Genomic DNA, 26019 nt, shown 5'->3' with positions numbered 1-26019 from the left:
AATTTGTCCCTTCAAGGATACATGGAATACCAAGTAGTGTGTTACTTGATTACTACCATGTGCTGTAGGTGCCAGACTTTGGCGTGACTTGGTCACAATCTAACAAGGTGAATTCAGGTAACAATCTTATGTAGCGGTATATTCAAACTTGACCTTGATAGGCAGAATACATGGATAATCTCTAGGTATACAGAGGAGTTAGGGGCTTAGGCAAGACCTTAATGTCACCATCTGACTACCGAACCTGGTTCACATCATGGCCGTGGCCTAGTACGAAATTAAATCTCCTATTGGCCAGCCGAATGACATCTTACTCTATACTGCAGTAGCGTGCCCCCTTAGGGTCCGTACCTACAGTCTACTTACATAAGGTTGCATCGTTCAAGGCAGATGTGAAGGAGGGAGGGTCCGTCAAGGAGCTCGATCTTCATTGATCCCGTAAGGCATTCGTGGGTCTCTCATCCTTCTCGTCCTTAATAGCCAATCTCGCAGGAGCTCTCACTTGATGTAGAAGGTCACGAATAAGGAAATCAAGCAGTCTAGACTCTGGAACAGCGTCAGTGCTTCGCATATTCACTCCACCACTGAGCTTCGGACGGCACGACCTCGGTCTTGGTACTCGATCAAAGTAGGACCAGAAAACAGTTGAAATGACGTCGTGAGGGATCCAACGAAGCCTACAATTACGCTAGCAGAATTGTGTGTGGTCAACTGAGTTGCAACACATTATGCATTATGCAGTCGAGGTTATGTAAAGCTCTGAGCTCTGGATATTGGTGTAATAAGAAGAGGAGCCCGCGATGCGATTCGCAGTCCAGATCTGATGAATACGACCAGAAATGTACAGTCAACCAAATCGTCGTGTTACAGGCTTGGGGGGTTAGATCAGATAATGACCCCCCTTCTCAAAAGCCGGCATTGCTCTCTTCCTGGTCTAGGATATTCATTGGTTACAGAGCGGCGCAGGGCTGTTTGGCTACCTAACCCTCCAATCGCAAGAATGCGGGGAAGACTGCTATGGATTGTTGAATGATTCCCGATCGCCACCTTAAACAACTACTACGACATGAGTTATAGGAGTCTTCCAATGTTCATTTGTTGAGTTTCTACCTATGTACATGCGTAGCCAAGTGAATTGTATGAGCCTCATTCGACATACTACCTACCTAGTCACCTATCTATCTTCAACCTTCAAACGATTTTACTGTGTCTTTATTGTCCTTAATTTCTTTCCCTCCCTTTTTATTTTCTTTTTCTTTCTAAGCAGGTTTGGATTTAAGCGCCACTCGCATCAAGTTGTTCTTGTGATAGCTGAGCATTTAGTAAAAACTATTCCAGGGCTCTGTTTCAGTTTCACGTAAACTCCATGGGCATGAAAATGAATGCAACCTTTCATCATGCACATTATGATATCTAAAGACTTAACTTATGACCTTGTTACGATCCTCCGACATCGCTACTTTTTATCGATACTTCCCGAGTCCCTTGTAAATAGGTACGATCAACGAATCGACTAGTAAAACTCCGTCGCGTATCGGTAGTTGTTAATGAGAGCGTCAGAAAGCTCAATTCTTTGAGGAAGATATCAATAGTTTTCTCAACATAAAATGCCTAGCCACCTTTATGTCGATCGGTAATACCCTCACCACAAATCTAACGGCGCTAAGTTAGGCCGCAATCCTTATTGAGACCTTCAATGTATGGACGGTACCTAATCTCGATAGCTTCTCTTGGGCTGCTTGGGCGATATGCTTAGCATGGACAAGGTACTTGACGCAAGTTCGGGCGATAGGGGATTACCCCTTCAGCTCCCTGCATAGCGTAAAAGTGGTTCCATATGTCTAATGTATGAAACCCCTTTTTTACTGTCAAATATTCTGGTAACAACCTGCAACGGTTTTATGACGCGCTGTTCTACATGAAAACACTGCCAACTTGTTCTCTCTTAGGAAACTAAAGCGCTCTTGAATTACACTGGAAAGTCTGAGTTGAGCTATACTATTAATTTGGTCACTGCGACTTGAGTTCGTTAGAAAATTCCTCGCCGGTTCATCAGTTATCTGTCTCGCATGCGCGTTCTCCGCTAATTGGTATACTTTCACCAGTGTTTCAGTAAACAATTAAGCCGTATTACATAGTATCTGAGGTGGGAGAGAGGCTTTGGGTGGAAGGGTATACGCACAGACACTGATCTGCGCCGGCTGCATGCCCCTTACGAATTATACATGATAAAGTAACGGGCTTCATATACAATAGCAGCCTAGCACCTCGCAACATTTACCGTGAGCCGGCCTGTGGCTAAAGAAGTCGATTGATACACTAATTGAATGCTTCTAGGTTTCGATATCGCCGTCGTGGATTCTTGAACCGCAATTGCCTACCTCTAAAGGACGGAAGCGGCCCGTGCAATATCTCACTAATTACTTGCAGATTGCTTGGGTAAACGGGAGGGGTTTTTTTTGACACTACGGGGTATGAACAATGCGTCAAACCTGGAATCCACGATGTTGCCGCCACTGTTTGCATCATATTACTCAATCTTGAGAAAAAACCAGCCGTTAATCCGTCCACGACCCCAGCCCTGTCGGCCACAGCAAGGGCAGACAGCAAGGGCACAATAACAGCAGGGTCTTCTACTAGGAGTAGTATCTAGGTATGTACCAACGGTCTGATGTTGGTCCACCCTTCGCCTTCTGTCCTGGGCTGTTCGTTTCACGGCCTGGTGCGGAATCTAGTTCCATCTCTCACCAGCATGATAATTATATCACATGAACATCGGAATCCGGGACGTCACTCGGTCCGCACGATGGATTTCTTGGCCACGTTAAACTGCGGGGAAGACAGATAGATGCTGTATAATTGATTTCGGTTGGATCCTAAGACGGGATAATGTCCGTTATACATCCCGTCACAAATCTGCCGACTGCCGTCCCTTATGCCATTCGAAGGCATGTCTTCCGTGATATGAACCAGTCTCCTGGTTATGAATGAGCGACATCGAATGATACCGATCGTGTTTGTTATCACGATCGAAGAGCTTGATTCCCTACCAACACCCACTAATGGTGATCAACCATTTCATTAAGCGTTACTCCAGACTGCCGTAATCTTTTCTTCCTTGATTGGGATCAATTCATTAGTCGAAGCTTAGTCCTTTCTTAGGGCGAAGCCGGTTGGAGCGTCCGTCTGCTCATTTCCATTTCTGAAACCCTTAGTCTAAAAGACTACGCCGTCAGGAAACAATCAAGAAAATGGACGCGCAATCTAGATGTGACTATTATTTTAGCAGTTTATCTCATGAAGAAATTAATTCCGAGCAAAAACGAGATATTATCAGTCCCGAACCTGCCTGAATAGAGGAAGTGTCGGAGCGAGAATCCACCATCAGACTTGACTCCGCCGTCCTCGTCCTGGCAGTAGCAGAATGCGGATCTCGGTATGCACGTTTTTGGCTAATCGGATGGCTAGAACGTGCTGCACTAGCAGCCTTACCTGTCGGTCTGGACTTTTCGTGCCTGATTGAGGTGGAACTTGCCGTCGCTAGCAAGAACAAGAAACTGAAGAAGCCAAGATATCGTTAGAACGATTGCTTGGGAACGGCTGAAGAAAAGCCTTTTCACGTAACCCGTACATTTTGGGACGTAGCTGAGTAAGGTTATCCCTGTTAGCAACCCATGACTCCCACGAGGCGCCGCACGATTGTGAGCGTTAACGACATGTCTTTACATCGTAGTGTAAGTGTACACACGTAGTAAGCTCCTGAGATAATTCGAGTAATAATTATAACTTGCATTCGAAATTCCTCGACTCCTATGAATGTGGATACATGTCAACTTGTTAAAGACAAGGGTCAACGAATTAACAAGTTGCGTGCTACGGAATCATTGGAGTTCCGGAGTTGGCGTAGACCCACGATATCTATCCTATTTGGGATCAGTTAACCCCCCCAATGTACACATTATATAATATGTAATATCATGTAGGATTATCGGCGACCTAACAGTAATAATGATGGGTTGCAAATTATTATATGTATCATGTTTTCTTAGTTGGGAAATATCAACAAACTGTCATCGCCGAATATGAGACGAAGTTCGCCTCAATTGTCCTTTCTGTGTGTGATCAACTGCGTAAAATGGTAAAAGTAAAAAGCTATTGTGTTCGAGCTCGACCCCATCTGCATGTGTCCGCCATAGAGAAGAGTGTGATTTATGCTTAAAATCCCTTATAAGCGTTACTGCAAATGCAGGTGTTCGGCAGCGGTCCATCTGCATGTGGCCGTGAGCCGCTGTCCGCATGCATGCCTTGCTACGTGTACACTCTTATTCGCTATATCAAATGTTGTAGTTGATGTTTCGAAACCTGAGGGTTCATCGGATTGAGTTATTGGTCAATTGATATTGAGCTCGTGTAGGACCCCGATGCCCGATTTTAGTTTACCGATTCTCCCAATGAACATCAAGCCACGGACCCCACCAGTTGGTCGAATCTGGAAACGTTGGTATAGTATCAAGGAGATATAAGACAGGGAATAGACGTTCGCGGATAACATGTAGCATCGAAGCTGGCGAGGAGGCTTAAACTAAATTCCATCGTGTCGACACATGGTCATATCGGTTGCCTCGGATAGGAATAAGATCGTGGGAGCCCAGGGGACAGGTTGGGTGTTAAGATTACGCCGCGGCGAAGATAACTGACGTTGCGTATCGCGATCAATCTAATCACTCGCATTACTTAAGACATCCCATCGAAATTAAGCCACCCACGTGTTAGTCGGGTAAAGCACGTTCACTTCACGGTATCTCCGAAGCAGCTCCAGGAGGTGACCGCCTCGAAGACCTCGCTAAAGCTGTCATTATCCTTAAACAGCAATGCCGACAAGCTTTAATAACGAGTGTGATACGTGTATCTGTTAAGCTTCAAAAGGTCAACAGGATCAACCGTCGCTCGGACGTCATCGACTTTCTCTTGGGGTAGCTTTCATTTCCATTGTCAAAATTAGCGACTCCCGAGGGGTTGTTTCCGGGACTTGGGCTCTGTATCAATTATAGAGAAGAGGTAACGCTCGTTATGGGGTCGAAGATTCGTGGCAGGCGTTCTACCAGAGATGATATCGCCGTCATCATCATCATCGATGTATTAACTCCTTAGCTAAGATCAAGAATTCGTAATCGCACATTATCAGCAGCTCGTTTATTAGCCCAGGGGGCTAGATTCCTTTTTGCTCGCTTGCGTGTAGCGAAGCGCTGTGCATATGTGGGGATCGTGAAGCGTGAAAGGATGTTGATGAGACTGGCGGTGGCTTACGCGGGAATGACTCCCGGACAAATCCTACTGCGCCGTAGTTGACTTTTTTCCTCCTCGCTATTTCTATCAACAGTTGTGAAGGGATATCTGTAATCCATGAAGCACGATGCATATTAGGTATGTGTATGCAGCTTAGAGGCAAAATTTACAGCGTCGTCAAGGGCGTTCCAACAATTCAGTTGTTAAGCATAGGCGACGGGTTTTCACAACTTTAGGGGTATCACGTATCGGTAAAAGAACTACACAGCTACATGTGTCTTATATGCATGCATGTGTATAAGATACGGCGAACTGGAGATTAGGGAGCAACCGGTTGAGGATAATAAATTTATTCTGCATTCATCGAGTTTGTATAGTCCTGGACGAACGCGACTTGATGAGGTTTAGTGATTTAGCCATCTGAAACAATGTGGCAGGATATCACGTCTTCAGAATCATCAAGTGTCAAGTAAGTGACAACTCGAAGTTGAGTTTTGGTGGTTCCCCTGAAACAGTCTGGATCAAAGTGACTTCGTGTGATAACCCACGGATTCGGAATAGGGTCCCGGTCCCTTCTGGGACCACGTCCAATGCAACGGTACATCGGATTACCTTTACTCCTTAGGACTAATACATGGTAGGAGCTTATTAAGAGGCGCGCGAAGATAGGGGAGCACTGTTCATCAATTGGAATTCGACTGATCTATTTCAATCGTCATCATTGTTACCAACCCTCGTGTTAACGACGAGTAATAATGACAAGACGCATATATGTATAAACAATATATTATTGTATACCAAGGCCTGTACGATATAGCACCACCGCTACGGTTCTTCTGCAATGGAACTGATCTTATCTGTTTTAACATGTGTTGAAGCTTTGAAGAAAGAGGCTGAACTTCGTTCTAATAGTAAACAGTAGAAAGATTACGGAAAATATGAGACTGCTTACCGTTCACTCATCTTTTCCCAAGTCAACATCGACATTATTATGGTCTTAACATTATGGCTAGGATAGGGAGGGTACGGGCTCTGCTAACGGCACGAGCCGGCCAAAAGTCTTACGGCCTTGTCTGATTGCTGATTTCTAACTGGAACCCCAGCAGTGCCAAGCCTTGCCCCTGTATCGATGGATACCCCCACAATAAATATCGTGAGGCTGGTTGTACCGATCGTTGCCCGACCGGTCGAACGCTGTAATGGTTGTAATGTACATGCCAAATTGAAGGTTACAATATAGCGAGGTAAGTTTTTTCTTTTTTTTCTTTTCAAGCATCGTGAAGCTGGTCGAGAAATTTTCATGTGTTTAGGTATGTTAATGTCTTCGATGCGAATATCGTCATCCCCAAGTTAAATTTCTCGACATTTACATTACCTATCAACGTCAGTTAATCAGATGACGTTTTAACTTTCACTTATTAAGTAGTATAAAATTTTATTATGAAACTTACCTACTTAGTTTAGAGAATGATCAATCGCTGCTAGACCGGTCAGCTGATCTGCCTTTTGATAATATCATAGGTTTTTATTCTTATTTTTTAAAGCTTCGATAATACTTGAGGTTACGACTTAGGATGGATTGATGAATCTATAGGTATAAGATATTGAGGCGGAAGAGTCGGCTTCCCGTAGCTTTCCGTCGCCTCCTAAACCCTATGCTAATGTCATGCCGCGCTATGAAATTCAGATTATACCGAACCATAGAAGCATCCATACCATACCATGCCATCCTATCTAGGATTGTTACCCCTCATTTTGCTCTCTCGATTCCCCCCCTCCTGGAAGTATCTTTTCATACACACTCCGTCTACGCTTTAGGGATGATATGGATTTTAGGACACCACTTAGAAGCAAGTGCAGCCGGTCAACTATCCCAAGCCCACCTAGATGCAACATACTGATGTGGTATCTTCCGTGCGCTGCACTCCCGTCTGCAACTTGATATGCGGGAGTGTCGTGATAATAAACAATGTCGACGATATGCTGTTAAATTTTCGATCACATTGATATTAAGTTAGCGCTGCTTGTCACGATGTTTTCTTGGCATCGAGGACAGAATGATAAAAGAGATATTCGAGCTGAATAAAAAAAGCTAGCGCATAGCCGAGGGTATGAAAAAAAAGAAGTCGAAGTGTTAGCCATGTAAGAATGGCACATCTTGATATTTTTACCTTTACAATCCTACTTGGTACCCATCCAGGTATTTAGACACCTAAGCATACACGTGCAGGCTGAGTGGCGAGGCACTGAAGAAATAGTCGGGATTATTAGGGAGCTTCAAGTTGAACAAAACTTGATGGAAACCTTTTCCAGTTGAAGTTGAAGTTAACTTGAAATGTCTCAATTGATAACGGATGACCAGTTTTGTAATTAAACCCCAGCTAATTTAGAGTAAACTTCAACTGCTAGCTTGTTTAAACTACGTCCATATTTAGTTAAGTGTAAGGTGTAAATAAGTTACGGAGATATCCATAATCCAGACATACGCGCAGGTTCCGGTGCGATCCAGGGAAGGAGTTGATGGAGAATGCCAGGTGCGAGAGGGTCCGTCTGTATTATGTACTTAAATACCAGAATACCTGAATACCTACCTAACTTTATCCATGTTAAATGTCAGCGTACATTTTACACCCCAGAACCTGGGCCCATGCTCTTTTTCTCTCTTCCATGATCCATGATCCATAAACCCTGATCCCTGAGGTTTAAACCCCCATTTTATCTACATATGTACTTTCAAGACGTATCCATAATCCCTTCCCCTAGTACTATAGCTAGTACAATCTGCAACCGCGCCGGGAGGTTCAGCGGTACCTTGACGCAGCTCGACGGGTACCTGAGCTCTTGCTGATGACAAGCCTATGAGGCAGGGTAGCTTTCTCGAGCACGAAGTATTTGGACATGGGGGGAATCGCTTCTGGGTACCTCGAAGTGCTAACCCTCCTTGCCCAAGTGGTAGAGACGATCGAAAGCAGGAGCAAGTGTGAAAATGAGAGTGAAAGTAAGAGCGGAAAGAAGCTCTCTCATCGTTGCCATCTGTGTTATTCCGCATCCCGTCCAATGTCTTGTCACTATCACTACCACATCGTCCACCAGCATTACCACATCTCCCACCATCATCTATCCCAGATTCTCCAATTGACCGGCGATGTCACCTGACATCCTGATCACATTTTAATCTGTCTTATTCCTCAAGTCTAGCAAAAGAATCCCATCTTAAACGTCGCAACACTCGGCTCGCTCGGTTCAGAGACCGAGACGCTCACGCTCAACGTTCAACGTCCGCATCAACTAAGATTGATGATATAGGCAAACGCTGTTTAGTATAGCAGGCCTATTAATTTGTGGTTACCAATCCAAGGGACTCGGTTGACAACCTGGGTTTCCAAATTTCCATGTTAGCGAATAACGCACATACGAAAAATACCCACGGACTCTGGGTCAACACGGACCTATTCTGACGATTCGCAACTAAGGAACGAAACCACTGGAGGCGCCCACCGTAACCACCCTCACATTTTACTTCGCATCGTTATATCTTTTTATATCGACACTAGCCGCTTTCGAGTCTCTGCACAGCAAGGGCTCTCGCCTTTTTTCTGGAGGGATCGCCGGTCTGGTTCTCCCCTTGCGATCTCGTCAATTTCTGTAGCATATGCCCGTTGCTACGAACTGAATTTGGATGTGCTCGAGCCCTCTCTTTTCCCTTTTTGCGATCACCACTTGGGACCCCACAACTAGGAAAGGAAGACATCCCATCTTCATACAGCTTCCCAGGGAGTAATAATCAACCTCCATAATATCTGTCTTAATACACATTACACTGCTCCTAGGTGGACAGTGGACAGGACTCACTAGTCTATCTGCCATAGTGCTCATTGGTCCGTATGCTACCACTTGGCTCTGGCATATAACATCCCACTCCGCCGCCACTTCGGAGGCTCTGGCCTGTATATCTGCATTCTGTCTGGTCTCTTTTCTCCAACCCGTGTTGGCCGGCCTCGTCTGTTCATGCCGTGATTCTGATTGCTAAGTAAGGTCGCCTACGAAGCATACTCCTGACTTCCCCGGACGCTAGGAAAGATTTCTGCCATAATCGTAACAGCGTCGACCCCAGAGGCTACGGATCGTTATTTGGAGTTAGCCTGCTAATTCCTGCTGCTGGCTCATACACTGAGTGGGCCGCGTTCCTGGAGAAGTTCTGTGCGCTGGCAGCAAGTTATCAATCATAGGGGGAGAGAGGAGGCGAGACGAACTTCTCATAACCTCTCTGTCCTTGATCATACTGCGCCTCAGTGATACGCTGAATCCGGTCACGAGTCTCAACCTCCGAATTTGGCCTGAACTGTCCGAGAACTTAGAATTTCCATTGATCGACCTAGCTGTATTCGAGGAACCGAACCTAACTTCAGCCGACTTGCCACTCCTAACTGTGAAACATAGTACGGCCCCATCGAAGTCAGCACTTGGCGCACCTAATTCCTGGTTACGTCTTCGATTCTGCTGCAGAACATAAGTCTCCTTGGCCACACAGACTGGTTGATGATCTAGCCCGCCCCCCGGCGTAACTATCACTTCGTTCCTCGACTCTTAAGCTCGACTGGTTGTGCACAGAGACCTTTTGTTTATACGTGAGTGGTCGATCCCCATTGTTTAAACGACAGTTCCTACTTCTTTCCGTGCCCATTCTCTTCTCTTGAACACATCAGGCCGATCAGTGGTCGGACGTCTGGCTGATGTTATCAGACTTCCCTTGCCTTAAAGCTTTTCACTCTCCTTAAGCGGCAACACTATCATTCAAGTTAGCTTGTTCTTCTTGTTATTCACGTCACCGGCCGTTCTTCCCGAGTCTGGTTGTCTCCATAAAGTTAACCCTAGCCGACTTCAGATTGCTGCTCCTCTCCTTATTATTGCGCTGGACGCTCACTACTACTTCTTGAAGTTCGTATCCATAATTCAACTGCATTGAATTTCTCACATCGGTCTGGGCCGAAATATTCTGGGACCAAACCGTCTCCACGCATAGATTTCAATCTCGGCGTCGCATTGAACAGATTCCGCTTACATACTGTTCCGGGCAAGGGTGTCATCCACACCTTGGGGCTACCTTCGAACGACCCACGGTACCCCTGTCACTTTGCCTTAAGGGACATCGGTGCCTGGCCCACACTGCTCATCAACCTGGATGAGTCTTGGCTCGCACTGTAGGACATATAAGTATTCTCATTCGCTCAACTTACACCACTGGTGGCCGGGACTCAGATCTTGGGGTCACCGAAGAGATGGAGTTGATGGAACTTGTTGACAATGAGCCGACGGCTCGACCCTTTCAGTGCGACTGGCCATCGTGCAATAAGGTATGTGTGTTTGTCCCTTCCGTCTGTGGCCCGTCCCTCCTCAAACCTTATATCATCGCCGTTGTCGTAGTCGATGCCCGTGTCATTAACAATAACTTAGAGCTTTAACCGCAAATCGGACCTGCAAAGACATTATAGAATTCATACAAACGAAAGACCATATTCATGTGTAACTCCTGGATGTGGAAAAAGTTTCATACAAAGAAGCGCCCTCACGGTGCATATAAGGACTCATACCGGCGAGAAACCTCACCAGTGCCAACACATTGGGTGCGGCAAACGATTTTCAGATGTAAGCACTTAGTCGATCCGAGGATCATTGGTGACTTCGCTAACCCGAGTAGTCGTCAAGTTTAGCTCGACATCGACGTATTCATACCGGCAAGCGACCATATAAGTGCGCCCATGATGGGTGTCTCAAGAGGTAAAACGAGAACAGCCATCCCCAGAAGCAATAGCTAACTTCTCTTTGCAGTTTCTGCCGAAAGACGACCATGGTCAAACATCAGAGGCGATCTCATCAGAGAGGTATTCACTCTTCCGAAGTCGACGACTTTTCTTCCGAGTCCGACGGCGGCGAATCTCCGTCAACACCCAAACAAACTAGTCTGCCATGGTCAACCAGTCACCTGAGTAGCGGCCATCCAGGCCTGCAGGGCCATACCATCCAAAGGGCAGCGTCGTTCGCCGATTTTGGCCAGCAGATAAACGATTATAACGTCCAGCAACAATATCACCGACACAGCGTTTCCGCAGGAGGCTCTAACGAGTATCATGGCGAGGTGGTTCAACAACCGCAACATTCCGGCGTTCATATGCTGCATCGAACAGCTAGCATGCCACAGCATACGTATTACGTGACGGAACAGAATAACCCAGGAGTAGCGACCATGAACACGAATCCGATGCAGTCGTATCAGATGCCGAGACAGCAACCCGATAGGCTTCCCTTAGAAATCCCGTATACCGGAGCTGGCATGGCTGGCTCTATACAGAGTAGCCCAACTTCCTACTCGGCCGGCCCAGGACGAAGCCCATCTGCGCAAGATGGGTTCTATACGCATCAACCTCCCCAAACGGCGGCGTATACGTTGAACACGACATCGCCCGTGGTAGAGCAACCCATGGTCCAGTATGCTCAACAGATGCACCATTCTGTCCATCCTCCTCAGTCGGTACAGCCTCAGGTCGCTCCACCACAGCATGTTCATCAGGCTCAAGAACAGTACCAACCGCCACCGGCGCAACCAGATGACCAGCATTGGTACAGCACGATGCCTTTTCAATCTCCTGTCGAGGTGCCCACCATCGGTCAGCTGCCTTCTTTTGGATCTGGTGTTTATGGAGACCCTTGGGCCATCAAACCCGAATTCGACGACCCGACGATGCAAATGCCCAGCGCTAGAGTCGATAGCATGTAAAATCTGGCCTGGCATATTAGCACAGTTCGTTTCGCTTGTCGCATACTTAGACCTTCCTCATTTTACTGCACGCGTCACGGCACGTTTTTCCCTTCATAATTATCATTAATCGTCACGAGCCTCCGACCTGCTCTTGTATAATAGTCATCTCGTTTGTTTGTTTTTCATGCCGAATAGGATATACCACAGGGGCTCACAGGACCAGATCATTTATTGTTGGAGACCGGGTAGCTACTGTCGTGTAGTGTCTTTGCGATACCACAGAAGCAGTGCTGCTCTCCAATTTGTTAGGTTTTCGACACCTTCGCTTTGTACCCGCAGCGGCGTCATGCGCGGTTCAACGTCCAGCTGGTTGATGTTGACGTCAGACTATGTTTCCTCCGACAGCCGATGCGACTCTGAACGACATATCGAAATGTCTCGACTGCCCAGCTCCTGGCCCGTGAAGTTGCCCCAGGGTACAAGTCTTTCACGCGCCACGGCCGAATTAAGATGCCACGTCACGTCACGATATACCGTTCCCTTATCGTTACTTCCATGGCGTATGGGCTATCCCTTTAATCCTTTCCTTCAGTCCCGTATGTATCACGAACGGTTACGTCACAAACTTTCAGTCTTCTGTATTTCAATAATTCCATTAGCGGTAATCAAGGGGGGTGGAGAATGTAACCTAGCTCCGACGGTTCGACCCTGAGAGAAGCGAATAGGAGACGAATTCGAATCGATAAAAGCGCGACGATAGCAAGGTCCGGCGCATCCATAATTCGATCGTACCCGTCATCTACCTGGGACAAGCATGGCGCATAGCATTATAGGAGCATTGAGCTAAGTCTAGATGGGTAATGGAGGAGACCAAAGAAAAAAAGAAGAAAAATGAGGCGATCGGCAACTGCTGTATTACATCGAGATATTTCCTAATCGTTGGTTTGGCATTTCGGAATAATCAACTGACGACGTCCCGATTTCCTTTTGACGACACCACAAGAATAATACGGCTAACGGCTCTTATACCGTCTATTTTTCGTTCAACGGGTTTATGTGCCCAAGCTGGCGGGAGAGATAAGAAAGAATGCCATGATGGCGGGATGAGGGGAAAGAATGTGTCGAGTAACATGGGAAACTTGCTGATGGCGTATCTGCCATCAACTCTGTAATAATAGGAGAATTTCTGGGCGGATCAAGATGTAAGAAATTCGGGTGGAAGGGGGTACGGTACACGCGCCTTCGTTGAGGTTGGGGCGCAACTTGTACTGCCATTGTGATGGCCGCCCAATTTCGTCCGAGTGGTTGGCACGAAAAAAAGAAATTGTATTTGTACGATAGCGTAGTTGGTCTATGCGTGTAGTTTTCGCTTGGGGCGTGTTGAATAATATGTTCGGAACAAGTTAGCTCTTTTTCATGAGGTTGAGTGACAAGACATATTCATCCTATGGCGGGAAATCGTCGAAGCTGATTTTGACTTCTAAGGGGCTTCGATATTGGTGAAATGGAACAATTGAGGATGGATATATGAAGTGAAGGAGGCAAAAGAATTGAAAAAGAAAAAGAAGCAAGGCTCGGTTATCTCGCCTGATTGAGATTTGTTCTGTTGCTCTCTTGCCCAAACCCTTTTAATATTGACTTGCATAGGTAGGTACTAGAAAAACTCTTCATGATATATAAATATAACACACGTGGTCGCATCCGCCGAGCTGAGATATGCAATCCCGCATCCTTCAGGACGACGCCAGATCTTTAACATCGTTTCATCCACCCACTTGGACGAATGAGATGTGTTTGTTATTTGGCTAGATGGAAGAATGGATGGAAGGGGAAAAGTGGAAAGAGCGGGAAAATAAATAAGTTAAAAAAGAAAAGCAACGTTTTGAGGCTGATATGGCTAGTCAACCTCTGTGCTAAACTATCGCGCCGTTCCGAGTTATGGAAGTTTATCGTTCGTTGAACCTTCCTTAGTCACGAGACGCACATGCACACTACTGACGGCCGTCCTATTGAAGAAGCGACGGAATGGATACGGTCATCCGTTACACTACGTATGAGGAACTGATGTACGCTATATATATGCAAGTTGGCGCGTGGCGAATGGGGCCTCCGTTGAAACTCACAGCAGACTATTCATCGCGCATTCCGCATACCGAACACCAAATAGGAATGTACGTGATGGACCGAGGTAACGCGCCACGCGGTAGGGAAATCGGGAAGAAATCGAGAACCACGCGAAACTGACGAATATTCAAGTGTGCCTTCACGCCGGTACGCACTAACTACTTGGTCATATCATTTAGATGAATACCAAGAACACTCAAACGGCATTGAGGTTGATGTTGCGTTGTCACGCCTCGCATCTGCGTAGTAAGACGGGATATGAAAAGGAGCCCGGATGTAACTCATCTACGGCGCAACTAAAATTATCATTGTGAAGGCATAATCTAACTGCGACCAACTTACTGGTCTCCAGCTCAATACCAGGCCCCTTCCACACCACCATTTTTGCGCCCCCAAAATAATATCTCTTCCCTCCGTCCGCTTAAAACGCAGTCCTCCCCGTCTTGATAGTCCTCAGCATGCCTTCGTCCGCGAGCTTCTCCCACATGTTCCAAAGCATGAAATCGCAGCCCCTCTTCGCGATAACGCTGACGGTCACCGGCACCATCTCCTCGACGAATGTCACGTTGCTCGCGTACGGCACCTGGCCAATCGGGATCGTCATGTCCACGCACCCGTAGATAGGGCACAGGCTCGCGCCGCTGATGCCCGCCGTCGGCGGCGTCACCGCTAGGAAGGCCGTCGTGTTCGGGTTGCTGTTGAGGGATTCCTCGCGGTAGCTCGGCAGCCCGCCCGTCCCGATATCCCAGAGCATGATGCTTTCGCTGCACGATTCCGGCGTCGAGTACAGGATGTTGGTCTCGAACCAGTCTACGGCCGCGCGCTTGGTCGCCAGGGATTGATTGTACAGAGTATCGTTGTAGACAGATTCGTCGTACGATTTCCAGTAAGGCCGCCGCGCCGGGTCGATGGGCGGGAAGCGCCCGTCGTAGAGGGAGCTCCACGTTGCGAGGAGCGGCTTGCCGACTTCTTGGTACTGCGTTATGGTGTCGATAATCTGCGTTGCGTTGTTGAGGGCGTCGTACTTGGGGACCTCGTCCGTCGTGTTCCCGACTACCGCCGTCAAATTGAAGTCCTCGACCGTCATTCCGAAGACTGCCGTCATGTTGCGGATGAACTCCTGCAATATCTCCTCCGCGGCAGGATTCTTCAGCGGTAAATAATCTGTTAGATATAGGATCCGTTTAGGGAAACTATACGAATTAGGCACGACAAGGGGACTCAAGCCCGTAATCGAGGAGTCCTGGCATAGCTCAGGGATATACCAATTCTTCGCGAAGCGCACCCAATCCTTTACGTTCCGCGAGAACACCCCCGCCGTGTCGGTCGCCGCGCCAAGCGGCATAACCCCCTCCAGCGTCATCATCCCCTGACTCGGCCTATTCCCGTACGTACCCGAGACCGCGGCCGGCCGCCTCATCGACGACCCCGTGTCCGACCCGATCGCGAAGTCGAGCCAGCTGTACGCAGCCACGCTGCACCCGCCCCCCGACGAGCTCGCGGAGCACGTCAGCCAGCCGTCGCCGCGCGGATTAAACGGGTAGTGCTCGTCCTGCCACTCCCACGGGTCCGCGCCGGACGCGAACTGCGCCAGCTTGTACTTGCCCACCGGCACGCCGCCTAGGTCCACGATGCGCTGCACGGACGGCGCCGTCGCGTTCGCGGGGCCGGTTATGGACGCCCACGCTTGGCTGCCGCCGGATGTTACGAGGCCTCTCATGTCGTACAGGTCTTTGATGGCGACCCGCGATCCTGCGAGCGGCCGCGGGTCGCCCCAGCTGTAGATCCGCGAGGGGACTGGTATCATCGGGTCCCAGAATCGAGATTGGTGGATGGAGACGGGGCGGAAGGAGCCGGTGCCGTCGTTGGAGTCGTATGTCCCATAGAGGAAATCTCGGTATGAGTCTCGGTACAGGCGGTACACCGTGCTGAATGCTATCGAAGTCTCCGAGATCGAGGCGGCGTATGGTCCGGCGGTAAGGTTGCTCGGAGCTGCGATATATATGACAGGGACATTTGAAGAGACTAGGAAGTATCAACTATGGATTTTCGTCAAGCTGACATGTGGGCTGCTAGGTGAAAGAATTCGAAACATACGGCGTCTTCCTCCAAAGCTGCTATCTAAGAATATGTGCTTAGGCGCGAGTCCGCTTAGGTATGTCAGAGCACTAGTATCGAGTATCGGATTGCCGCCCGTACTGTTGCTGGCGATGTACAATGCCTCCAAGAAGTCCTCTGAAAATACATCGTCGCCTTCTAAGTAGCTTGTAATCACACCCTGCAGGTAATCGCCCGTCACGACATCGCCCTCCGCGAATATGACGGTTAATGGCACCGGGGAATCTTGTCGGGTTGCTATAGCAGAGTAGTTGCCGCTGAGAACCGCCTTGGGGTGTTTAATATTCGCTAGGTACGTTTGGTTACCAAGCTCAAACGCGACGCTACCATGCTGCGTTGTCTGCAGGTGTTTCCAGGCACTACGTTTCTCAGCCACGGCAAACACCGAGCACGCGCAATGCAGAAGCGTTGCGCTTCGAGATGCGAAATTCCAAAACCCCATCTTCTTCGACTCCGAGAAAGCGTGTCGTCGAGGATGGAGGTAAACCTCCAGCTCGGAATAATCTGGCCATGATAACTTCTCAAGTCGTATTTATGCAGACTCGTATTCCCTCTCCCGGCAAGGATTGATCTTTCTATCGCGCTGGACGGAGGGATTGTGCTTATCTTCGCATAGCTCCGCCATGTCCCACCGCAGCTTGGCTGTACGCTGCCGAAGCTGCAGAGCTCGCGCCTTATCGTCGACGCCCACATCCGGCTCCTTATAGAGCCGAGCTGGCCGTCGCAGCGAAGCTAACTACCCTGGGGTTATGCGGAGATGCGAATTTCTTGATGGGGGATCGGCAGGTTTTCTAACCTTCCTGTTGGTTACGGCTCCGGTGATGTAACTTGGCATTTGGGGTTTGCGCAGAGAAAAAGCAGGGCTCTTATCAAGTCTGCTTACCTACCTACTTATCCCTTACCCCTCACTATTGCGTGAGATGAGCGCGTCTTTCGTGAGAATCTTAGCCGAGAAAGTAAACACCACGAGCTTGGATTATCTAACATGACCCCCGCTATTTAAAACCATGTATTAAGTGAGGTCATAGTGCATTCTTATAACAACCTTGGGCTATTTTCTTCTTTGACGTTAGCCAATCAGCATGAGTACCACATTAACTGTTCTCATTTCATCGGATAACACGACAAGATCTTAAACTGGCATACGAAGGTCAACCTTGAGAGTTGAAATCTAAGAATATCTAGGTAGCGAGAGCGCTGAATCCTGCTCTGCCTGCTTTACATTTCTAGGCATTCTAACATCGCCAACAGTAAACGAGGTGGCAACAAGAAAAAATTATCGTTTTTTTCCTAACTTGCCTCAAAGTCCACAATTAAGCTGATGGCCTATACTTGACTGGGGAGGAAGACCGATATATATCGATCCAATACTATTCTCGACCGTTATGGTGGGTAGCCTCCAGGATTTGTTAGGGTTCTCCCGACCGCTCCCGGCTGTTCTAGAAGTAGTAGAAAATTGGCGTCCTACGTAACTACCCAGGTAAGCAATAGGGATTGCGGCGATCAGGACGACATGAATGCCAATAAGAATACGGGAATTAAGACGGGTATAGGCATATGGAATTCCCCACGAATGGGACTCGAGTGGCAAATTTAAAATGGCATCCTTCGTAACATGGGATTCTTAAAAATGCCATCATAGAAGTATTTACCCCTTTCGCTTATTTAAACCAACTGCCTTATGCTCTCATAACCGGTCAGACGCCTCCTTGTAGTCAAGATGGCACGGTCTCTCCATCTCCCATCCTCTCTTCCCCATTCTCTCTAGCAATCAGATCATGGCCGCGGTACTATCCATAAACTCGTTGCCATACGAGGTACGCCAGGAAATTTACTCTCTCATCGTGCGGCAAACTGACTCTCACTCTCGGGACAGTGGCTCGGTACCGACGCTTGCGCGGTATGCTACTGTCTCCAGAAGGTGGCAGGAGGAATTCGTGGAACCTCTCACATTTAAAGAGCTTCGCGTCACTCCGAGGCGTCTCAAGGATTTTAGTGATATAGTTACTTCAACGCGACGCAGAGCTCTTGTAGAGACGATTCACTTCCATGTTTCTCTCGATAGGTATGAACAGTATCTGGACAGCGAGCAGGAAACGTCGGCGGAGAGACGACGGAGCGCCGAGATCCTGGTATCGGCTCTCAAGAGCATGTTTCGGGCGATGATACTTTGGCGAAAGAGCGAGACCTCGCCTCGTGGACTGGATCTTCACCTCATCGTTGATTCACCTAGTGATTCTTCGACGCTCATCGGCAGGAAGGGAGGTCTCTTAGTGACAGCGCGGGCTCTAACGTCATACTTAAAAATTGACACCGAGACGCTATCACTGCCATACTTGGATGTTTTCAGTGGTTTCCGATGTACTGGAAGACACTTGCAACCAACCTCTGCTTTGGCTATCGCATCTAGACTTCGGACATTGGAATATCTCGACCTCGAGCTTAACCACGACTCAACCCGCAACAGAGATATCGAACAAAGGAACAGTTAGTGATTTTATCTATTGCTTCTCTCTATTTTCTTCTATCTTCTTCTATCTTGTAGAATGTCGCATAGGTAGGTTACCTAGATTTTATAACATATTGTCAGAACGATAGTCTAACCTCTAGAAACCGAATAGATTTCGCCTTGGGTCTCGAACAGTACGCAGAAACCGTTAGGGTCCTGAACCTGCATCGACCTAGCCCGATGCTGACAACGTCTCCTTCGCCACAAAAACAGCCATGGTCAGAGTTCTACGTCAAAATGCGAGCTTTCAGCCAACAGTGCGAATCGCTCGAGTTTGACGACTGTATTGACGCGATCCAGTTCTTCGCACCGTTTCTTATAGGCCCCACGGCGGAGAGAACGCTCAGGGGCCAGGAAGCGCCGCTGTGGATGCGATTGAAGAGGCTTAACGTGCGAAATTCGTACATGGTGAAGGCGCCGTATCTACGCGTAGCCAACAGGGCTGAGGCTCTAGCGTCCATTCATAAAGTCATAGTAGCCATTGGTCGCGCTACATCCCGAATGCCGGAGCTTTTATTTGCGCGCGTGTCTCAGTATGTCCTTACAGATGGGCAGCTGGAGTGGTTTGTCCTCACATACGAGTCCCATGCTGGCAAAGCTGTCCTGCGGGTTAGGGGTTTCGTGCCAAGTAAAGCTATCGCTGGAGCCTGGAAACATGCTACCACCACTAAAAGTCTGGAATTTGATATTCGTCATGAAAATGATGATTCTAACGTGCCTGAGTTATGATATTTGCACTTTAACGAGCAGGGTCTTACTAGCCCACGAAAAGCGGAGAGCTAGTCCGAGATCATGTAGTTAGATATGTACCTAACTTTGGTTTTCATATGAACGTTGATATAAATATGACATAGTATCGATTAATGTTTAGTTTATATGAAGTTGAAGCTCGAATCGTTTAACCATTAGAAAGATAGGGGTAGTTCATTTTAGTGTATCATTACCCCTATTCTATTTCAATAACTTCTTGTGTAACGTTTTCAAACAAATCCGTATAGTTCTTCGCTGAATGACCTCTTGTATCTTCTACTATTCGCCCTTTTGATCCTGTGTTAATGTAAAATAGACCTAGACGTTTGAATCGTGTAGGAGAATGAGTTGTAGTATCTTTTGCTATTGCGTGGAGGACAAGCCCGATAGGCCCACGCTTTTTCCTACCGACGGCATTACCAATTTGAAACAACGAGACCTTGATCGGGATTAATGTTTTCGTGCCCTCCTCGAAGTCATCTGCGTCAGGATACATAGTAACGGACTGCACCGTGGCCTCCTCGTTGAGGTTATCATCATGAAAATCTGCACCTGTCGGTATACTCAATGAATCCTCTGCCGTATTCCGATACCACGTAGCTTCTATCAACCGACCTCTCAGTCTTAATATTCCTTGCAAGATAGAGCCATATTTCGCGTATGCGTTAACTAGCTTGATATCGACGTCGAGAAGGACAGCGCGACAATCTTGTTCGCAGGCTCGGGCGAGTATGAATCTTACAGGCCCATTTACACCAGTCCAAGACCACGAAGGACCTTGATAATGAACCGGACGTGGAAGGCGCTCATGCTCATTCCGATCCACACTCCAACACAGAAAACTTGGTAGGGTTGATTTCCACAACCCTGCCAGATAATCATCCCTGAAATGAGATGCAAATACCTGGGCGATCCCCGAAACTGCGAGTGGGCGATCCGTGAGGACCGAAAGCTTGCGCGGAGTATAATGATGGACGATGGTTTCCCATCTGCTTCCTATCCAGTCTGCGATCCACTCTGCGCTCGACCCCCTTGAGGCCATTTCTTCTAAATCTTGTTGCAGCTCGCGATAGATATAGATAACTTGAGTGGGGGCTTCAACCGACCCTTCCCGTTTCCAACCATCGCAATAACTATCTTTATTACCAGAGCTTGCGCAGGTCCAGCGCATTTGGGTTTTGTCGAATTCTAGGAATCTGTTGGATAAATAACGCTCCTGTAGTGTCCACGCGCGGTCATGAATGGGCGCGGGTTCGTGTCTACCCTCGATATAGGTGATATACGCTGACCCTAGAGTGCCGTGTTGGTCTGGGCAGCGAAACGGAAGCTTCACAGCAAGCCGTGTATTTTTTATTAAATCGATATCGTTCAAAAACCCGCTGGACGCGCGATCAGACTTCGCAGCAACAATGGTGACACAAGCTTGGTTGTAGATCCGAGGCATGTCTGCGATCTGTTCAATCTTGTCATTCTCATCATCTTGGATGATACACAGAGCATCGACCCAGAGATACTTAAGACCGAGTCTCGGTACTACTTTAACAGCGTCCTGCACGGACCTGGCGAGTTTTTCGTACGGAAGACGCAATTCACCCGATTCCATCCGCGCCTTGGTGGTCTTGCAAGCCTGATCGCCGCCCCAGCAATAGCTGAGCGCTGCAAATGGCTCCACCTTGCCATGGGTGTTTTCAAGAAATACATCGAACTCGCCTGAAGTCTCAATCTCATCTACACGAAGAATGCGCGATGGCATAGAACTTTGCTCCGTCTGACAATTGGGATGCGAGCGCAGGCACTCCTCTAGCCAGCGTCGTGCTAGTGCCAGATTCTCCGGGGAGCCTGGTTGGCAATTGATAGGACGAGTCCAAATGAACTGACTTGCCGGATCATCTAGTAACCTCTAGTCAATTTGGGGGGCTGAAAAGTACGGATTGCATATATCAACCTGCCGCATTGGATGTTGCAAACCTTTCGTTGTGAAGACATCTAAGGAAACCGGGTATACGATTTGGCATTTGCCAAGTCTAGAATCGGCTGGTAAGTCATCTTCCCATAACCCTATGAAGAGCAACTCGTCGACTGGGTAGCGGTCAAGTAGAGACATGCTATAGCTGTCGGCGCAGACGGCTATACGGCTAGCCGAGGCTTTCGCAAGAATTCTGTACTTGTCGCCATAGCGTCCTTCCCAAGCTATATGAAGCCATGAACATAGCTGACAGTGATTGGAAACTCCTTCAAGCACGTCCTCTAAGGTCACACCGAAGAAAAATATAGAGTCTTCTTCGCCAATTTCCCTGCCGGTAGGAGGCCTCTTATTATCGAGGTCTATTACGAACTTTTGACAGTGTTGGCATGAATGATAAGATGCCAAGTCGGTCATTTCTGGCGAAGAAGTGGTGATTTGGTGGCGACTCGTATCTTGAAAGAAGAGGATATATAAGTACATACCTGAAACAGGAATGTTTTGAACATAAGATGTCATGGAAAAGGCCTCATTACTGCGGCTGTGTCAGGTAATGCGCCCCCTTAATTTTGTGGGGTTATTATTAGTAGTGTCATAAATATCTCTAGGAAAATACTGGTTTTAATGAGCATAGCGTTTAAAATCATAAACTGGTATGGTATTATGCGTGTAAGAGAATTGATGGCTTACAAGCTAAATGCCTTTAGCCGTGATTATCACAGAGCCAATGCCGTCCTCTTCCTTAAACTACCATAGCGTATAAAGGCTGGCGGTGATAGGTAATATGGGAGCCTCAGCGACACGTAGCCACGTCTTTGATCTAGATATCCGAAGTTCGTGGGTTACTCAAACTCCGATCCCGTGGGTTGTCAGACTCCTATCTCCTAGTCCTCTCACAAGCCAGATCTCTTTACACCATCTCCTCCTCCTCCTCCTCCTCCTCCTCCTCCTCCTCCTCCTCCTCCTCCTCCTCCTCCTCCTCCTCCTCCTCCTCCTCCTCCTCCTCCTCCTCCTCTTCTTCTTCTCCTTCTTCTTCTCTCTCCTTCTTCCTCTGCTCCTTCTCCTTCTTCTTCTCCTCTTCAAGTTCTGCAATCAAAGCCTCTATCTGGGAATCGAAGTGATCGATCTTCTTAAGCATATCGATCACTAGGCCGCGGTCGAAGTTCGGCGTATCTTCTTGCTTGTAATAGTTTACAAGATTGGTTGTGCAGACCTCCAGACACTCAAGAAAGCACTTGAGCTGTTTGCGGTTGAGTTCGCGTATGGTCTCGAATTCGCCTTCGAGATTCTGGAATTCAGCAAACACGCTCATACTACCGGTAGGGTGGTTTGAGTGTCGTTGGGAAATGCTAAGCTTTGTTTGATGTGTTGCTCTGATATTATATAAGGTAAGCATAATTCTGATGGAATTTGGAATGGTATGCACTCACTTCTGTTACCTTGATAGGTAGGTAGCTGGAGGGAAGAAACTTGAGATGGATTACAATCCTTTGTTCTATGTTTCCTTGAGTTAAGTAGTTTTATATATCTATTTTTTGAGACAGTAATTACAAAGTCATAACTTTTCTGCCAGACCGGCCAAAATCAGCACACTGTATTGGGAGGTCTAAGCTTCTTAAGATATTCGATGGTTATATCGAATCGGCTATATGATTCGTGATTGTTTCCCTTGCGTGTTATCGTTGAATCCGCATGAGTCTCCGAAGGAGAGTTCTAATTAGAAGGCATGATTTGGCATTTGGTTAAGCGGGAGTCACCGAGTGCATATCTGGATCGTTTAAGTAGGTAAATTATTATGAGATAATCATCGAGAAGATAAAAATTTTCTCGATGATTGCTTAAAATATGGCATTCTTCGATACTTTATAGCATAAAAACCTTATGTATGAATCTTAGACGGAATACAAAATCGTTTATAGTCACACAAGTTAAAAGTTTTCACACGCATGCATATCGGATAGGCAAATATCAATGGACGTGTAACCGATTTCAGGAATGGCACTTTAAGGTATCGATGCACGACTTTGAGGTACTGTAAGAAAATTTTTTAAGCCTACTGAGGACCATGGGACTCTTAACAAGGCTAGCAATTGGAATGCATATCATAACGTTCAAGATTGAGACGCGTAAAACTATGATGCTATTCATGAAGATGTGAGTTTTCATTAACAACATGAAGTAGTATGGTATCCACAATGCCCTATAACTGTCATTGTTGAGTTAAAACTATGTGCCAATCGGAATTTTAGTAAATTGTTGAATGGGCGAATGTATCATGTTGTCGTTTATATAATGTAGAAGCCATTCGTGTTACCAGATTTTAGAAATTCTAACTGCAATCAACGGAAGCTAAACGTGGTACGTTCTCGATGTGTAATAGGGGTTCATTTGCGATTATATAAAGATATAACGGGCGGGAACATCACTCCGTCTGCTCTAAGTATCTGGATACAGTGTCATCCATGGGTTGCTCAAGATGCTGTTGTTGGATAAGGACAGAAAATTACCATAGGATGGGCATGGGCCTTGACAGTGGAAAAACGAAAACATCCATATTTCATACACTGTACTTAAGATCATGATGTGAGACTCAGACACACACCACCACGGACAGTCGTAAACGCCGAAATTTTTCCTTGGGTCGGCTCTTAAGCCATAGCATTAGGTGCCTTTGCCGAAATGTCTCGTTGTGGGGTACTTAGCCGGCGTATTCACCCACCCGAATGCATCGGCCTTAAGAGGCCTCAGGCGTGAGGTAAGCAAGACCATATGGTAATACTCGAGAAACCTAGACGGACCAACCGGAGCTGAGTGACGAATGTCACTATTCTTACCCAGTTCCAAATCGCCGAAGTATGTGATGGATGGAAAGGGGTAGAGCACTTTGGATGCACCTAATAAGTGTTATCTCCGAAAAACTTCTGGTGGAGCCAAACCAAGAGTCTAGGATAGCTAGTGACGTTACTATGCACCTAGATTGTCGCAGTTGGACCCCGCGATGCTGCTATATCCAGTCACATCATTCTCGGATGAATATCCCTCGAGAGGATACTAGAGAGATGGTTAGGGAGGTATAAATATGCTCGTTCCTGGCTCAGCCTTGAACGAAGGATTTCATGTTAACTCACCAAATATTTAATCTTAACTCGCCAACGCAAAGTCCTTCGTCAAAATAAATCCATCCTACCAGCTCATTAGACACCGTCTTTAGTTTTTATATATTTATAATGCCGAAGGTTTTACTTACCGGTGGATCCGGTTTCATTGCCGGTATGTCGAAACCCGCCAGGCAATATTCAACATCCATATCCCTCCACTAACACGAACCAACTACATAGCCCACGTCCTCGATATCCTGCTCAAGAAGGGGTATGAAGTCGTAACCACAGTGCGGTCCGAGACCAAGGCCTCTCAAATCCGTGCCAAGTACCCGGGCGCAAAGCTCTCGGTAGCCATTGTACCGGACATCGCGGCGCCGAACGCCTTCGACTCGGTGATCGCGGGCGAGCCGGGGATCGACTACGTGCAGCATACCGCATCCCCCTTCCACTTCAACTGGAAGGATGCGCGCACGGAGCTCCTGGACCCTGCCATCGAGGGCACGAACTCGGTGCTTCGAGCCATCAAGAAGCACGCGCCCGGCGTAAAGCGCGTCGTGCTCACCAGCTCATTCGCAGCCATCATTACCGAGGCTGATCTTACTAATCCGAACAAGACCTTTTCTGAGGCGGACTGGAACCCTAGCACGTATGAGGATGGATTAAAGGGGCCGCCGCCGACGTCATACCGGGTTTCCAAGACGTATGCTGAGAAGACGGCCTGGGACTTTGTCAAAAATGAAAAGCCTGGATTCGACCTCGCCACTATATGTCCTCCTAGTACGTACCTAAATCGCGCCCGCACCCCCTCTCCCCCTTTCAGCCTATATACATCTAAACACTAACACCAACTCCTAGTGGTATTCGGCCCCGTAGCACACCACCTAGACTCGCTCTCGGGGATCAACACCTCCAACGCGCGGATCGCAGACCTAATCCAAGGGAAGTGGAAGACCGGGATCCCTCCCTCGGGTGTATACCTTTGGGTCGACGTGCGCGACGTAGCCAACGCGCACGTGTCTGCCATGGAGATTCCCGAGGCGGGCGGCCAGCGCTTCTTCACGACGGCCGGATACTACGACAACGTGCAGATCGCGAAGGTGGTGCGGGCCGCGTACCCCGACCTGGCGGACAAGCTGCCTACCGACGCCACGCCCGTGGCCAAGGGTGGTTCCCTTCCGGAAGAAGGCGCGTATAAGTATGACAACTCGCGCGCGACGAAGGTGTTGGGTATTGACTGGATTCCGCTTGAGAAGAGTGTTGCGGATACTGTCGAGACATTATTGACCATTCCTGCTTAATTTAAGCTGGCTGGGTACGGGCGATCAGTAAGCAACCTTAATATGACAAAAGGGGGGAAAGGACTGGGGCGTCAAGCTCCGGAATTAAACCATTTACAAATGTTCTAAAGCTA

The 26019-nt window shown here is 47.7% G+C and overlaps 5 protein-coding genes across 5 annotated transcripts; 3 read left to right on the top strand and 2 right to left on the bottom strand.

Moving 5' to 3' along the window:
* Positions 1–10469: 10469 nt before the first annotated feature.
* Positions 10470–12508, top strand: F4807DRAFT_120184 (uncharacterized protein). The gene is made up of 5 exons (XM_047992879.1): positions 10470–10640; positions 10741–10932; positions 10985–11064; positions 11116–12062; positions 12114–12508. Exons 1-4 carry the CDS (start codon positions 10566–10568, stop codon positions 12059–12061), a joined length of 1293 nt encoding a protein of 430 aa, XP_047858805.1. The 5' UTR covers positions 10470–10565; the 3' UTR covers position 12062; positions 12114–12508.
* A 1929-nt stretch (positions 12509–14437) lies between these two features.
* Positions 14438–17325, bottom strand: F4807DRAFT_120220 (amidase family protein). Its single transcript, XM_047992880.1, has 2 exons — positions 16265–17325; positions 14438–16192 (listed from the first exon to the last, which is right to left on the bottom strand). Exons 1-2 carry the CDS (start codon positions 16725–16727, stop codon positions 14589–14591), a joined length of 2067 nt encoding a protein of 688 aa, XP_047858804.1. The 5' UTR covers positions 16728–17325; the 3' UTR covers positions 14438–14588.
* Positions 17326–17889: 564 nt separating this feature from the next.
* On the top strand, positions 17890–19644 carry F4807DRAFT_407331 (uncharacterized protein). Its single transcript, XM_047996374.1, has 2 exons — positions 17890–18772; positions 18907–19644. The coding sequence occupies exons 1-2, from the start codon at positions 18064–18066 to the stop codon at positions 19521–19523; spliced, it is 1326 nt and encodes a 441-aa protein (XP_047858803.1). The 5' UTR covers positions 17890–18063; the 3' UTR covers positions 19524–19644.
* F4807DRAFT_407329 (heterokaryon incompatibility protein-domain-containing protein) lies at positions 19627–22068 on the bottom strand. Its single transcript, XM_047996373.1, has 2 exons — positions 21513–22068; positions 19627–21434 (listed from the first exon to the last, which is right to left on the bottom strand). Exons 1-2 carry the CDS (start codon positions 22024–22026, stop codon positions 19741–19743), a joined length of 2208 nt encoding a protein of 735 aa, XP_047858802.1. The 5' UTR covers positions 22027–22068; the 3' UTR covers positions 19627–19740.
* A 2666-nt stretch (positions 22069–24734) lies between these two features.
* On the top strand, positions 24735–25906 carry F4807DRAFT_455923 (NAD(P)-binding protein; the record flags this gene model as incomplete). Its single annotated transcript, XM_048000797.1, has 3 exons — positions 24735–24777; positions 24846–25385; positions 25464–25906. 3 exons carry the CDS (start codon positions 24735–24737, stop codon positions 25904–25906), a joined length of 1026 nt encoding a protein of 341 aa, XP_047858801.1.
* Between the last annotated feature and the right edge of the window lie 113 nt (positions 25907–26019).

The sequence above is a fragment of the Annulohypoxylon truncatum genome (genome assembly GCF_022578515.1).
Source record: "Annulohypoxylon truncatum strain CBS 140777 unplaced genomic scaffold F4807scaffold_2, whole genome shotgun sequence".
Lineage (NCBI taxonomy): Eukaryota > Fungi > Ascomycota > Sordariomycetes > Xylariales > Hypoxylaceae > Annulohypoxylon > Annulohypoxylon truncatum.
Note: the sequence above shows the minus strand (reverse complement) of the source record. Positions and strands in the feature narration are given on the sequence as shown.

Bases quoted from the DNA above. Each gene is read 5' to 3' on its own strand.
- F4807DRAFT_120184 (XM_047992879.1), top strand. From the start codon at position 10,566: ATGGAGTTGATGGAACTTGTTGACAATGAGCCGACGGCTCGACCCTTT. The intron at 10,641-10,740 runs GTATGTGTGTTT...ACAATAACTTAG, and splicing joins ACTGGCCATCGTGCAATAAG to AGCTTTAACCGCAAATCGGA. The intron at 11,065-11,115 runs GTAAAACGAGAA...TTCTCTTTGCAG, and splicing joins CATGATGGGTGTCTCAAGAG to TTTCTGCCGAAAGACGACCA.
- F4807DRAFT_120220 (XM_047992880.1), bottom strand. From the start codon at position 16,727: ATGGGGTTTTGGAATTTCGCATCTCGAAGCGCAACGCTTCTGCATTGC. The intron at 16,193-16,264 runs GTATGTTTCGAA...GATACTTCCTAG, and splicing joins CAGCTTTGGAGGAAGACGCC to TCTCTTCAAATGTCCCTGTC.
- F4807DRAFT_407331 (XM_047996374.1), top strand. From the start codon at position 18,064: ATGGCCGCGGTACTATCCATAAACTCGTTGCCATACGAGGTACGCCAG. The intron at 18,773-18,906 runs GTTAGTGATTTT...GAAACCGAATAG, and splicing joins AGATATCGAACAAAGGAACA to ATTTCGCCTTGGGTCTCGAA.
- F4807DRAFT_407329 (XM_047996373.1), bottom strand. From the start codon at position 22,026: ATGACATCTTATGTTCAAAACATTCCTGTTTCAGGTATGTACTTATAT. The intron at 21,435-21,512 runs GTTTGCAACATC...AGAGGTTACTAG, and splicing joins AGATGTCTTCACAACGAAAG to ATGATCCGGCAAGTCAGTTC.